At 44.1% G+C, this 15,945-nt stretch overlaps 1 protein-coding gene across 3 annotated transcripts; it reads right to left on the reverse strand.

The window, feature by feature from the left end:
- Positions 1–346: 346 nt before the first annotated feature.
- On the reverse strand, positions 347–14,868 carry LOC143485994 (sodium-dependent lysophosphatidylcholine symporter 1-B-like). 3 transcript variants are annotated; one of them, XM_076985760.1, is made up of 14 exons: positions 14,801–14,868; positions 11,642–11,767; positions 11,136–11,260; positions 7,510–7,633; positions 6,408–6,486; positions 6,071–6,240; positions 5,887–5,977; positions 5,672–5,793; positions 4,672–4,755; positions 4,151–4,234; positions 3,955–4,067; positions 3,694–3,837; positions 3,434–3,613; positions 347–2,455 (listed from the first exon to the last, which is right to left on the reverse strand). In XM_076985760.1, the coding sequence occupies exons 1-14, from the start codon at positions 14,816–14,818 to the stop codon at positions 2,395–2,397; spliced, it is 1,521 nt and encodes a 506-aa protein (XP_076841875.1). In that variant the 5' UTR covers positions 14,819–14,868; the 3' UTR covers positions 347–2,394. The 3 variants fall into 3 exon arrangements, with proteins under 3 accessions (XP_076841875.1, XP_076841873.1, XP_076841874.1); XM_076985758.1 differs by lacking the exon at positions 14,801–14,868 and adding an exon at positions 14,069–14,337; XM_076985759.1 differs by lacking the exon at positions 14,801–14,868 and adding an exon at positions 13,769–13,867.
- Positions 14,869–15,945: the final 1,077 nt, after the last annotated feature.

The raw sequence follows: 15,945 nt of genomic DNA on the forward strand, positions 1-15,945 counted from the left end.
TTACCTGGATTGCTAATTAGAAAATCTAGCAAGCTTGAGCAAAATCCTGGTGAGGACTTTTAATCGCGGCACCTGGAATTGACAGCACTAATTATATATATATATATATATATATGCGAACACAAACTTCATATTGATTACAGTTCAGTTCTAAACATGGGAAATACCGTCTAGTGAGTGGGCTAGTACGGTATAAACAATAATGTAATGTAGGAAGGCCACCACTTGGAGTGACCATTGTCTCAGGTTTCAAAAAAGTTACTTTGGTGCTATAAAATCCATCTGCAGTGCAACTCTTGTGAAATGTGACACATGATTTTTGCAATTAATATTTATTCAGCAAAAACTACAAAACTTGAGATCTCAGCACATCAATTTGACACCATTTACAAAATGCACCCAACAAAGAGTTCTGTTGCTTTTTCACACTAAAGAACTATAGAAACAGTTCCATTTACAGTAATTGAGCTTCATAAACTACTTTCTTTATGTGTTATAGTCCAAACAGTTCCTGTCCTCCAAAAGCCCTTTGATTTGTGGACATACTACAGAATCTCTTTAAAAGGTTTTAAAGACAAAACAAAGCTTTTTCACCAGGCTTACAGATAATGCTTACACATTCGCATCGAGGACACCGTTACTCAGCGGCAAAATTCTCAAAAAAAAAAACCCCACTAAAAAAAGTAATTTCACGTCTTGTGCTGTATATACATCCAACTACCCCATCCACCTGCAGGCCCTTAAGCTGAGAACAAGCTGGCCATTCAGCTCCTGAATCCTTCAGCTTGAGAATCCTTTGCTTGGGCACGACCGTTTTACTTTAGACCAACAAGCTTACTGTGAGTGAAACTTGAAACTTAAGATTTCAAGAGTCCATATGCTGATTGTTCAAGGCACACCATTGTCCATAAAAGCTCCTGTCAAAATAAGAGAAGCAAATTTTCCCATCATGGCTGTGTACTGAATGGCTGTTTTGTGCAGTATCTGCCTCTTTAACTAGAAGAGGTAGTAGCACTACAGGGATACATTTTACTCTTTGTACTATTAGATTATTCAACATTATCTAAAAACTACACACAATGAACCGAGAAGCAGAAATATTACATTACGCCTCAACATCAGGAGAATAAGTTAGAAAAAGTTCCAAAATATACACTATATCTTGCATATAGTCACACAATATAATGAACACTTTCACACTTCTACAGTTCCCCCACCAAATGAGCTGCTTATGTATGACTAGCATTAATGAGAATACATTGAAAGCCCTGTATGCTTGCAAGGCTGTAACAATAACACATCATCCGAACAGACATCAAATGTAATTTCCACACTAGGAAACTTTAAGTTAATGTAATATGTTTTTATTCTGTTGCTTTCACAAGTTTTAGTGTGTGCTTTTAAAAAAGTCTTGGTCACACCAGGAAAGCCATGTGACCTTGATTTAATCGACCTGGTGATTTTCTAATGGCTTTAGTTTTATTTCACAGTGTGGTTAATCAGCAATGTAGTGTTGGGAACATGGAGCTCAGTGCACTTGTCCAGTGTTTACATGGACGCCCCCTGGAGGCTGGTCCCAGTTTGAGGCACCAGTGTGGGAGACACCTGCTGGCTGTCCAACTTCCACAGCCAGACAGCCATGGCCTCGGCCGGGTCAGGCACAGGCATCACACTACTGGTACTCTGGGTCAGAGTCATAGGGTATGTGTATACTAAAGACGGCATCTTAAAAATATGCCAAAAATACATATGGTGAATCTAGCTTTGTAACCCACTCCACATTACACTACTTTTAAAGCAGCGTTTTAGATGGGCAGATTGCAAAACAAAGGCAGTTTGAAGCATCAGACCATTCTGCTCATATAACACTTAAATCAGCTGAAAGCCCAAAAAATAGGCAAAATTAACAAACAGCACACAAAAAACACTGACAGAAAGTCCAACATTAAAAAATTGTGTAACAATTCCAAGTAGGCAAAAACCATTTGGATAACACTATTGGACTAATCTTTTAGGCCAGATACTTTTTTGATTATTTATTTTACTCCCCCCAAAAAACAAATAAACAAAAAAACGGGTTCTCTACTTGCTGTTTCATATTAGTACTCTTATGGAATCTGGCTTTTTTAGATCCTGAGATCTCCAAAAAAATAAAAAATAAAAAAATCAAACGTCACAACTGCAGTTCTTTGATCATCCAGCAGGGGAGGCAATAGCCACCATCAGCAGCTGACGTTCCATTGGGATGTTGGTCTGTGGTGGCTAAACAGTGAAGTGAGTGCAAGACGGCTGCGTTCTTCCCTCCGGTGACCGAGTCGGGCTTTAGACGTGACACCCACACATGCCCCCTACAGGTGAGACGACAGCATGTGCTGTGTTGAGCTTATGACTGTATTAGACAGCATTTCGCAAGTCTGAGGACTCTGTGTTTTCGGAGTCCGGGTCATTGTTGTCGCTGTGAAGGACAAGGAAGAGTGGTGAGGATGTTAGTCCAAAAGTCCATACAGCCTACTTCCTATGACGCCAAACCTAACTGTGTATCACAAATTGTACACACGTTGCAACATTGAAAAGCTCAATTTAGAGCATTTGTGTGAGAGTGAAAGTGAGAATGTCGGCGTGAGTAATGGAATAGATCGCCATGGCCTCATCATTACCCATGACTTCAGTATTTGAACGCTCTGTCTAATGAGAAACTGATGGGTGTTGTCCTCAAATGTGTGCCAGGAGATTAAAATGATCAAAAGAGAAACGGTGAGCCAGGAAACATCAGAATTAAAGAGAGAAGCTTTGAAGAGTTCCAGAGGCTCAGTGATTTTCCTGTTATGGAGCGGAGTCAAAAACTTCAGCACACGAGGTCATAAATCGTGATGTAATGTTAGCCTGTGTAACATGGTGGTGTGCAGTTTTGACCTGCACAAGTTCCTTTAATTTCTGGTGTGGATTTATTCAATTCAACTGACCCTGACATTCTTGGTTTTGACAAAAACGTTTCCTTGGAATTATAAATGACGCTGCAAGTATGGCACCGTTGATTCACCGTCAAAACACGGACAATGATTTTCAAGAGAGAGAGACAGAGAGAGATATGCACAACTTTCTCATGTTCAAAGCACGGAAGGCCGTTTTGGAGAAACCAGGTCTGTGAATATTGCTAAATTCACAGAGAGAATTTAGCAGTCTCGTTGTCTGGCCTGCTGACGTGGTGCTTCCTTCCTTCCTTATTAGAAGATATTGCGATAAGATTTATTTATTTAAATATGACTAATAAATAATTTAAATAGGATAATTCTAAATAATTTAATTGTTGGTATTTATTGCTGTTGCGCTGGGTGACTCCATCCAACGTGTTCTGGGCAGATGCGTGAACCGGTGTGTGAACGTGAAGTGCGTGTGTGTGTGTGTGTGCACGCGTGAGATCTGTGCTTCTTACTGGAGCAGTGCACGCAGCTGCTCGCAGTTCTGCTGACGTCTCTGCTCGTTGATGGGGTAGGTTTTGAAGATGAGTAGACCAAGGATGATGAAGGTGACGGGGGCAGCAGAGACCAACATCTTCAGGGTGAAATGGACCGAATCGGGCTGAGTACAGCCCCGTGTCACGTAGCCTGCAAAGCTGGGGGGGGGGGGGGGGGGGGTGTTAAATGGGCAAGTAATAGCTGAAAGAAAGAAATAATCAAACACACAAATACTCACTGTAAGCAAAGGGTTGAGATTCCAAGGGAGATCCCGGAGGCAAACTTGGTAAAGAAAACATAGAAGGAGTAAAAAATGGCCTCGTGCCCATGGGAGTCGGGATTGCTCACTTTAAAATCATCAACCACATCTGGCAGCATCGACCTATAATGAAAGAAGCAGACATATGGTGGTTTACTGGCACAGCATGTCTAAAGGAAAGGTATCACTTACCAATACTGCTAGCACAACACACACACACGCGCGCACACACGCACTTACCATGGCAGTAAAAAGGCAGCAGCTACACTGATCCCTGATGCCAGGGAGACGATGTAAGTTACAATGAGATTACTCTTAATACACACCACCAGAATCATGAAGGGAACTGCCCACTGCAAAACACACACACAGGTCAGTTTAATAGGTTGCACAGTTAACACCACCCATTACAAAAGAAGGCAGTCCGGCTGCTTACCGAGATACCGATGTACACGGATGTTTTTTTACCGAAGCGTGTGAGGAAGAGCTGCCATATTGGGATGCTGAGGGTGGCAGACAGCTGAAGTGGAACACAGACACATTGCCATAGATAAGTTTACACGCACAATCCAGCTGAAGTGTGTTCTCCAGCCCACGGGTGAACCACAGCTCCACTACTCCTGGCAAACTCCTCCTGAGACTCATTGCGGCGCATGAGAAAACCTTGATGTCCTCATTCTAAAAGTTTACAGTCGGTCTCATTAACATTCCTTCGTCAACCTCTTTATTCTCAATTTTGGTTTCTATTCCAAAGAAAAGGACTCAGTTCTCACTGCCACCGACAAATGCCTCATCTCTCAATTCTTTCATTGCCGTGAGCACATCTGACCCAGTTCCAAAAATCAGAGCAGATTCCTTTTAATCCAAGTCTGCTGTGATATCATGAGAACACACTCACATCCCCCCACACTCCCTTCTGCACCAGAACACAGGAGCATCGGACTCAGGTTTACTCACCATTATAAGCAGCAGAATGTTCTGGAAATCATTCCGAAACCCTAGCGTGTAGGTGATGAACAGAGCAAAGTTTCCTTCCAGCAGCTGATCGAAAGGAAGCAAAAACATAAAAACATTACAAATCAAGGCCAACACCTGCAGCAGCTGCTATTGGTCCTTATACTCTTCCTGTTACTGCCCCAACCTGAATCCTAATGCCATCCTATACTCTAACTAGGATTCAAGAGCAATTCTAATGTTCTCTTTGATCCTAAACCCAGACGAATGGGGGTACAGGGGCATCATCGGCCACTCTGGACTCCGCTTAAGGTAGGACAGACTTAAAGTTGAACGTAGGGACACTCACTAGTGTCTCACTAGAACGTAGGGTTAAACTCACTAGCTTTACCAGACCAGTTAGTCTGCTAGCCAGCAAGAACAGACGGGGTGGTAGCAGGTAACGGCCACTGGCAGAGATGCCCGAGAAACTTGTTGTGAAAAGGGGGCTTTGGCGACAAGCTAATTGCCGGTTTCCAGCAATTTCCAGTGAACTGCCCTGAAAGAGTTCCACCAGCTTAGCTATATGGTCCTTAAATAACCTGAAAACATTTGTTTATAAAAATCAGAAAAATGCCAGACTGTTGGTTGAATACTAGTTTGTGATCCTGTGACTAGCACAAAACCAGTCGCCATCATGTGCTTGCCTGCTGTTCAGGGTAGAGGCTTTTCAGGACTTCCATGGTGGTTCCAAAGAAAGCTGCAGTGAAACTGTTTAGCACTGAACCCCCATCTGGGTTTAATAGGGACAGTCCGTTCTGTACGAGGGAGTGTTCCTGTAGTACCAGCAGGATTCAGAGAGGTACTTCTACCACAGATAGAAACACTGTTTCCATTGGTGGGACACCATGTTTTCGGTTTGTCACTTATTTTGAGTCAGTTAAAAGCAGTGAATGATGCCTTTGTCAATTTTGATGAAGTTCGACATAGTAGCGTCTGAATAAATGTTACAAGTGTCTCTCACCATGAAAGCCAGTGAGGTGAAGAGGAACCCTATGACCAGCTTAACATAAGGCCTGTGTCTCCATAACAGCATCAAACCACCGAAGAAGGACGTGGGCCGCTCCACCTTCTCCCTCGACACGTCTACAGAGAAACACACACGCTCCATTCATTGGTACAGACACCAACGATGCCGTCCAGACTCTAAATGCAGGAGACGGAGAGATGACGACTCACCTTTTTGTTCCCGCACGCCCAGGAAGAGCACAGCAGCACAAACCACGTAGATGATGCTAATCACGCCGGACGCCAGCATGTACGCACGCTTCTGTTAGCAATCGAGACGAAGGAGCTGTTAGTCAGGTGGCAAAAAAATGTGTAAATGCAGAAGACGTGGAAGCCAGGACGTGTTTGCCGTTACCGTGTCGTCCAGCGAGATCCGAGAGACGTTGGCGTCGACGTCTAGCTGTATGATGCTAGAGCTCGCATTCAGAGAGGAGGTGTGGTTCAAACAGGGAGCGTTTGCTCCACCCACTATCTGGCCCTGAACTGCAGTTCCAATTAAAGTACCCAGGACCTCGACGGTCATCCCTAAGAGAGAGGAAGTGAACGCAAAAGATAAAATGACACGTCGCACATGACGGCCGTGTCGGGCCTGATCCGTTTTTGAACTGTGGAATGGATTTTCATTTTATTGATAGGCCTGTACGATTCATGTGCAGTAGAGTTCGGGGTGTTGACGGACAAGTATGTCTTACTGTATGCCGTGGAGGAATCCCTCTCTTTCTGCTCTGAAGTGATGAACATAGTCAGGGCGGAGTACGGAACATGGAAACACTGTGAATAAGCACGTAAGCACATGAAATCACACGCAACACCCAGTAATGAACGTCAGTAATGACCAACTTATTATGCATCATAAATAACAGATGGTGGTTCTTTATTGAAGGTGAGGAGTAAGGATAGGGAAGAGGGTCACCAGGTTACCTTGGGCAACCCCATTTCCATCTTGCCTGCCAACAATGTAGGCACAACATTGTTGAAATTTGGGTCACAAATGTGATAAAAACCAGTTTTCAGTAGCTTTCTGTTCATCATAATGACAGTTAAATTTAACCTAATTACCAGCAGACGATCAGTCGTATGCCTGTATCAGACTACATGATATTTTTCTCTTTAACGATGGTCACTATGCCAGAAGGCGACAAAAGTGGTATAAATTCCTGCCGCGTCTTGGTCAGGGAATTGGCAAAAAAAACATGCTTGATGCCGAGCAATCCCCAAAGGAGTTACTGAGTCATCACGGAGGAAATTGTGAGTCATGGCCAGTGAAGGGGTCTGTGTGACGCTGTGTTTTTGGAAAAAGAAAAAAAACCTAACGTGGACCTGTTCCTGGGTGTAACGGAGAGACAGTACAGACTTTGACCCGGATTATGGAATCAGATACTCCAATAGATAAAGATGTTTCAATATCAGGTGCTTTCACCATCACTGAAATCAAGAGCATCGTCTCTCTCCTTCCTCCGTGTTTACATGTGTGCGTCATCCTATTCATCAACATGACGGAAGTTGTCAGACTAGGTGAGAAAATTCAAAAACATCCGACATACGAGTCTTTTCGTCAGGTTCTCGTGGGGCGTCCCAGACACAACGCTACTACTCCGATTACATTACTAGACCTGTTCCTCACTCACAACGCTCATCAGGACCAATGCCAATAACAAATGCTGATCGCTGGATTTTGTCCACTTGCAGTGCCCAAGCTCAGAAGTGAAGGCCGGTACAGTTTAACCTCTGGCAAGAACGGGGCAGCCGAGACCAGAGACGTGTGTGAGGTGTGTGTGGGGCGGAGATGCTGACCGTTTGCATAGACTGGAAAACGCAGTAGAACAGCAGGTACCACACCACCTTGCCCTGCTCCACCGGAGGCACCACCCAAATCAGAAAATAGCTCAGCACTGCAAACGGAGTTGAGAACACGATCCTGCACAAAGACCAGACAGAGGGATCAATTCATTTGCATTGAATATACACTTTAAAATTCACCTTTATACATACATTTTTATATTTTGAACTCAAGATTGCTTAAAGAAATTCAGACTTGAAGAAAAGAACTCCTGCAAGCCAGAAAATACATTTGAGAGTTTTAAATTCACTTTAACCATACTCAGCAAATTTTTTTAAGCCATCAATAAGAGGCATGCACCACAAAATAACACTGCCCCTTAGCTTTGTAGTTTGCCACCAACAATTTCCACATGGTCCATGTGGAAATTGGTAGCGTTAATTAATGACGAAACAAAGTTAATCTACAACAAAGTGGTTATTTCTGCTCATTAACTGCAACAGGTTTGTTGGTGTACAACAACGGTAGATGAATGACTAAGAGGGAGGGGCTTTGGAGAACGAAAGGTTTGTATGCACTCAGTGGAACGGAGGGCCAAAGACGCAATGCAGAGGACAGGCAGACGCGTGGAAATGTACGTAAAGTAGCGTGGAAATGTACGTAAAGTAGCTCCAAGTTAATTCTCTCCAAATCCTGGCGGAAGACCTGCATGAAGACGAACTGGGTGGAGTTATTGAGGTGTCTCACATGTCATAATAAAGAGGGGACCGGCATCCTGGATGTCACCCTAGTTATACAAGAGCTAGTCCTCACTGTCGGAACTGCAGTATCAGAGTTTCGCCCTCAAACGAAATGCATTCTTCTTATTCTTTCACAGGATATACCCTTCCTGGGTTGAAAGAATCAAAAACACGAGAATGACCTCAACAGTAGGTTACCAGTGCATCCGAGTCCAAAAGCCTCACGATATCAACACATGTGGCCATATGGCGTGTGTGTGTGTTGAGCACTGGAGGTTGCCAGCCCCTCCCCGCATGCGTTACTGAGTAAATAAAAGATCTCAGCTCAGTTTTCCATCTGTGCCAAGAAAAGTTAGTGATATAATGGAGATCTATGGCCATCGTTTTGATATGGGCATTAAGTGCTGGGCTTATATGGAATTTGAGTGAGTGAGTGAGAAAGAGTGAGTGAGAGTGTGTATGAGTGTGTGTGTGTGTTACCACAACCACATGTATAAACAAAAGCGAGTAAAAGCTCACACCAAACTGGGTAGTCTAATAGGGACAACATGGCTTTAGAAAGACATCAAAAGAGAAAATCCACTTTTTATTAAAATTATTTTGAGCCAAATGCTGACAAGAACAATTAAACAAGGTTTTTGGTTAAAGATAGGTTGGGGGGGGGGGGGGGGGGGGGGGAGCTTTGTACAAAATATCTTTTGTCAAAGTAACACAGGCCACATTATTATTATTATCATCTCTCACACACTCTTGACTTCCAGTAACCTCGGAGATTTTGCCAAGCAAGAGCTCTTTATAAAACGGTCAATTTTAGAACACCACATGCACTGCTCAGAAGCCCATTGGTCCAGGCGACCACACCACCATCTCTATCCAATCAGAATGGCAGCAGGCCCAGGGGCTTGACCTACCCCAACACACACATGCCGATTAATAACCACCCCGTCCCCTTCTGCTCCCTTGTCCCCCCTCCCCCCACATACACATCCTCTCATACATCACTTCACATACTTAACTACATGAAATGGTTTCAATTTCTATAATTGAAACTAAGTAAATAGACCAGATTGGTTATCCACACTTCCACTACTCTGACTCAGAACACTGGTGTTCCACACAGTTCCTTACTATATTTCACCAACGCCTGTGTGGCTGTCCACAAGACAAACACCACCATATAGTTTGTAGAGGACACCACCATCCTTGGCCTAATTTCAGGACACCCAGCCTACAACATGCAGTGATGCATTTGACTGGACGGTGTGTGGAAAACCATCTGGCACCAAACACGGAAAAAAAGGTGCAGAATTTTGGAGCTCAAACAGAGCACAAGAGCATTCTGTCCTCTATATAAAGTACAGTGGCTGACAGGAGTCAAATTTCCTCAGAGTCAATGTGACAGAGGACTTGTTCTTATGAAGATGACTTTTCCCCCCTTTTCTTTTTTAAGGAAACAGAAATGTATCAATGTACCACAGAAGTTCCCGGTCACCTTGGAAAGCAGCACTGCAGCAAACAATTACAATCCTCAGATGTTCACATGATCTCCCATAGGAACATGGCAACATGGATGCCTGCACATCCCCCCCACATGCCACCCAATACTGTACACTGTAGAGTTGCCACTACACACCCCCTACCCCCTACTGTACATACCCCTGTGCTAAATTGAACTTAATTGAACTTTCACATTGATTTACCCAATTCTCATTTCACAAGACTGCACGCATCCTAAACTTTGTGTACATTGAAAAATATTGTACAACACTGTATTTGCATTCATATTGACCGATTCCATTTATAAAAATATACTTTACTGTATAATAAATTATGAGGAATTGCCATCTTGACTGAAAATGTATCAGCAATGGTTGCACAATGCCAATGTTGAATTAAGGCAGATCAAATAGGATAGGGAACTATGGATGAGCACTAGCTGAAAACTCTGTTGCACAACACTGCTTCACTCTCAATTCTAGAACTATACTTGAATTCATTCCAGAATTCTACACTCTGCCAACACAGAAACTTCAAATGCCCCAGGCTAACCCAGACATTGAGTAAGTTGAGACGTTATGGATTAGTAAACAAGGTGTGTACATAAAGTGCCAGTACCTCTGTGTGTGTGTGTGGGGGGTAAAAGCCCAAGGGCGTATCCACAATTGCCTCAAGTCCACACCCAGGATTCTAGGCTTGCTGGAGGGGGGGCTCATTATCACTGATTAGTTATCACAGAGAAGAATTCCTCCCAAAACATTGTGCAATTGCACAATTCCATATGCCACTTTTTTGCATGTAGGTTTGCAAAAAAAATTGGCTCTAGGTTCATATAGTTAATTCTTCTTACGTTACCCCCACCCCCCCAAACCCTAACGCTCTGCCAGGAGCAGTAAGTTCCACATGCACAGTGGACCGCACCACACTGTGGACCACTTGAAACTCCACCGATTTCAGGGAGGTCAAGATTTTGCCCCTGGGCTTGAACACAGCTTTTTCACTTGACCAAATAAACCGAACTCACAGATCAGGTTTGGAACTGGCCAAGTGTGAATAGGCCATAAGAATCACATCTTAGCTTTCAGACTGGCCTTCACAGACACACCCACATCCGCACTGTCCTCATAGCAATGTGGCCCTGTTGCCATGGTTACTACCCAGCTCTCATACCCAACTCCTCCATACGACATTCTTTTTTCCCCAACCCCACCCCCATCCTTTGCTCAATCTCTCCATCGACACCCTTATCTGCTTTTCCTCTGAGCAATTTCCTTCTTGTGTCTGTCCCACCACCACCCCCCCCCCCCCCCAATCACAGCCTATGCAGCCTATATAGATGGAGAGAGAAAAAGGAAATGCAAAACAAGCCATGAATCAACAAGTGTGTGTGCGGAGTCACTGACCAGGGCATCATGCGGCCGTAACGGGTCCATGGGCTCCGGCTGACGAGAAAGCCCACCGTTGGGTCGGTCACCGCGTCCCACGCACGACCCGCGAAGAGAATGATGGATGCATAGAATGGGTCCAACTACAAGGACAGAGACAGACAGAGAGACCAAAGATGTCAGTCACCATTAGAAGGGCTCCAAAACAGAGACCAAACCAGGTAAACAGTTGCTTGTTGGGAAAAAATTTTAAAAACCATCAGATGTGATGGAGGCACAGCAGCAAGTCCACAAAGCCTGTGGGAGACGCCACCAGGCCCACAGTTGAGGAACAGCCTCACCACACAAGGCACAATCATCCACTACAGAAGTAGCGTGAAAGAAGGGAATGAGGGAGCAAGGGGACGAGGGAGCAAGGGGACGAGGGAGCAAGGGGACGAGGGAGCAAGGGGACGAGGGAAATGAGCTAGTGAGGGAGGGAAGGCCACTGCCAGCAACAGGCCACCCGCAGCACCTGTCCTCACCTGAGCCACATCCAGCAAGTAGATCTGCAGAAAGAAACCCAGAGCACTTCCTGTGATCTGGTACGGGGCTCCCCCGACTGCATAGCACAGTTTCCTGCAGACCGAGAGGCCTTTCGGCGCGTCATTCTGAGACACAGAGAGAAAGAGACCGACTGTGAGAAGGTTGAGAAATCCGAACCTGGCGAAACAAAACGCTGAGACAAAAGAGAGGTTTGAGAGAGAATAACTTGGATTGAATCTTTTGTGGAGTGCATTTCTCTGTAAACTTTCAGTAATGACATTCCACATGGGTATCAGCAGTCAATGTCTTTGAGCTCTTCATAAAGGCAGGAATGTGATCTTGGATTCAATTCAGCAACGATCAGAAAAGGAAGTGGAGATGGTATCAAACACCCTTCACTAGCTTAAAAAGCACACATTTTACACAGAAACCACTTTTCTGACGATTGACCTGCTCTGGAGCTTGGTGGCCTAGGTAGGTGGTGATTTATGACTGCAGGATGGCATTGCATACACATCAGGTCAAGCGAAATCCTGTTCAACCATGTGGGATTCAGGGACATTGGTGCATGACGGCTGGGAACAGCTGATCTAAACCCACACAAAGATCAGGAAGACACAGTCTCTATAGTCCCTGCAATTGACACTACAGTACATAACCTTCACTTACACACACACACACACACACACACACACACACACACACACACACACACACACACAGCTGCCCCCAGCCCAATCACCTCATGCAAAAAGTCATGGATACACTTTCAGTAGGGTGCCACGCTGAGGTCACTGGAGTTCATGCAACAGTGGCACGATGCCTCACGCAGCCCCTATTATTGGCTGCTGTGGTTCACTGGGACCCTGCGTAGATTCTGGGATTGGATGTCTGAACGGTCTGAAATACACATGATGAGAGGCCCAAACTTGTCGACCAACCCCAATGCAGTTTTAGTTTTATTTTATTTCACCAGTCACCTGATGCTTCTTTGCCACACACCAATCATAGAGCAGCGCCTATAGTGCAAAATCCAATCACATGAGAGGCAGCGGGACCAAGCGTCTTAAGCTGGGCGTACACTGTACGATATTTTAAATCGTGTACTCAGCTCCAGCTCAAACTGTACGACTAAATCGCAGGGTTTAAAAGTTCACAGCTCACGATTCATATACTCACACTATACGACCCGACGCTCTCATGCGATCTCACGAGGAGCGATTTGAATTTCAAACATGTTTGATATTCTTGCGACGCCGCGATTTCTGATCGGGAGTTGGTCGTGAGGTGTGAATCGCTCCTCGTTTACCTGTGTAAACTATACGATGCACGACACGCGATTGAGCCGAAACTCGGCCCGATCGAAAAATAGTCGCACGAGTGAAAAATCGGCTGAAAATGGGCCAAAAATCGCACAGTGTACGCCCAGCTTTAGTTTTAATCCAATTTGTGTTCTTATATTCATTACTCTACACACCACATACGTTTAAGATGTCAGAAATTGGAGCATCAAAGGCTTGTGAAAAGAAACCTCTACGAATGCCTGTAATTTAAAACCGTGATTATCTCCATTATAAGATAATACATACATATGCGTTAGAGCATGCAAATTTTCAACACCAAACCGGCTGTAGTAAAATCCCCTTCACGCGATAAGAGCCGCGCCTTTAACGTGGATTCCGCGGTAGAACGTAACTTGGAGATAAATGCGTGCGTGCAAATAATCTCTCTAACCAACATAATTAAACTTGAACAAAAAAATGTTCCGTAGTTTTCGTTTGATTGCATTCCCACATCGATATTCCGTCTGCACCACACGCGACTGTCAAGTCAACCTTTAGGGTGTAGGGTTTTGCTCTTACATGAGAACAGGTACCCTTCAGTCACGACTCTGTAGTCACGTTCATCGTGTTCAATCCGTGCCCAAATTCTACACGTGAAACGTCATCAGGACTACAAGACTACATCAGTGTGGAGAAACTCCAGTTACACCCTGCAGAATCAAGACACTTTTTGTATATTATGTATATGGAAAAAGCATAAATTCTTCTACATAGCGATTTTGGTTTCACTAAATGAAATGTAGTTAATCTAAACGAAAACGCATCAAAGAGAATGCTACTTACTGAGACGCGTTTGTAACCAAACACACGGCAGAGCTGATGGTGTTTAACTCTGACTAAAAGGCGCAGAGTGAAATGAATCATACTGAACCCCTCACAGCACCAGCGCCCACTCTGATGTTACCGGCGCATGGGAGCGTGCTCCACGTTGACCAAATTAACCCTCTTTCTACATAAATATAATTTAAAAACCGCGCTTTAGAGGGCTCGGCGATGTAAATGCCCAGATAATAATCTAAAACGAATCTCGTTAGCCATCCAGGACAGACTATTTTTGTAAGAAGTCAGTTTCATTGTTCTTACCTTGGCAATTTTGATTCCATCTCGGCTTAAATGTTTAAAAGATGGACAGAAAGTGGCAGAAAGTCGCTCTGCACCATCTCCTCTGGCCATACTAGGCTGATTTTCGAAATGTTAATTTATTTCGGAGGTTAAACAGACGTGTATAGATTAGATATGCCGTTTCGCTGTCAGGAGGGAATGAAAAACCGCTAAACATGCCGCTTCAGACACGCTGTCGAGACAGCAGTTCCTTTCTGCCGCGTGAGTCCCCGCCCACGGCGCTCGCTCCCGACTACGGGTTTGGCGTCACTAATTGTAATTAGGCTGTTCACGCACGTGCTTGGTGCGAACCCTAATGTCTTTGGCATTTAAAGCATATAATGCTTTTATTTAAGGGATAAATACTTTTTGTAAATCATTCGATTTTAATTATTAGTTTGTGCCATGAATGAAACATTGCATACAGAGATCTCTGCATATAGGTACCTGAGCGTGTACGCGTCTGCATAGGTAAGTCAACTACAAACGTCCGACTACACGTCACACACTGATATTGGAACTGAATTTGAAGAAAATCGACAGTTAGCTTTATAGTATTATATGCCTGTTTTCTGCCGTGCGCGGCGGACATATGTGCGCGCATACAAACAAACTATTCACAGGACACCAATTCATCTTAACCATGATTACTTTTAAAGTTCAGCATATCTGTCAAGCAATTAACGCGAGCGCACACAGGTGCTTCTTACGTACCAGTCTGTAAACAACCATCCTTATAGAACGTCGGTATGCCCTGCAAAATGAAATGGGGCTTTTGGTTTGCTCCGTTTAAAAGGCTGCGGGAACTGTAATTATTTAGGACACATCCCTTTTTCTTGAATGCCCCAACACACGGACGTAGTTTTGGGGGGGGACGGGGGGGACATGTCCCCCCCACTTTTTCAAAAGCCGGTTTTGGTCCCCCCCAGTTTTTACAGTTAAAACCAAATATTTAAGTAGCGACGAAGTCATGTCCCCCCCACTTTTTAACGGTTAAAAAAACAATATCCAAATAGCGACAAATCTAGCACTAGGATCATGCAGCTCCGAGCTCCCCCCCCCCCCCCCGCTCAACAATTTTTGTTCACAGCACTCAACAATTTTCATTCAACCCCCCCCCCCCCCCCCCCCCCCCGCTCAACAGTTCGCCAACCCAGGTTGTGTCCCCCCCACTTATGAAATCAAAACTACGTCCATGCCCCAACACAACACACACACACACGGAGCGACATTCAGACAGAGAACAGAAGAGGATCAACTGTAGCAGCCCGAACGTTACACATATCTGATGTTTTAATAGTTAGTGAGTACAAAGGTAGATGATATACACATATTTGATACGGCCATTCACCTGTAGTGAATAATTTCATCACTAACTTATGAGATGATGATTATGGGGATAATTATGATTATTATTGTTGTTATTATTGGACTAATAACAATAATCATATATTAGAGGGATATCTTAAATTAACAAGAGACTGATGTAATGTAATCTCTCTCTCCCTCTTTCTCTCTGTCTCTCTCTCTCCTAAATGAACCAGAGATGACATGAAAGAAATATCATCACTTCCATACAGAATCTTAATACACACACGAGGTCTAACAGGAGTCTGTACATTATGCTATGATGCCGTTGTTTCATTCAACTGCTCTTCCTGCTCGGTCAAAATTGACATATTATTCCTCTCTCTCTTTATTCCGAATGAACCAGAGTGAACAGGAAAGATATATTTTACAGAAACAACCGATAATTTCTTTCTATGATGTTCGGAAAATATTGTCGTTAAACACTGAGTCAACTCTTGTATAACTCTATATTTGCATCCTGAAACATATGTTTTCATTTTCTCACAACT

The sequence above is a fragment of the Brachyhypopomus gauderio genome, unplaced genomic scaffold (genome assembly GCF_052324685.1).
Source record: "Brachyhypopomus gauderio isolate BG-103 unplaced genomic scaffold, BGAUD_0.2 sc43, whole genome shotgun sequence".
NCBI classification, from domain to species: Eukaryota; Metazoa; Chordata; class Actinopteri; order Gymnotiformes; family Hypopomidae; genus Brachyhypopomus; species Brachyhypopomus gauderio.

Bases quoted from the DNA above. Each gene is read 5' to 3' on its own strand.
- LOC143485994 (XM_076985758.1), bottom strand. From the start codon at position 14,158: ATGGCCAGAGGAGATGGTGCAGAGCGACTTTCTGCCACTTTCTGTCCA. The intron at 7,634-11,135 runs GTCAGTGACTCC...GTCTTTGTGCAG, and splicing joins TACGGCCGCATGATGCCCTG to GATCGTGTTCTCAACTCCGT. The intron at 3,614-3,693 runs GTGAGTATTTGT...CCCCCCCCCCAG, and splicing joins ATCTCAACCCTTTGCTTACA to CTTTGCAGGCTACGTGACAC.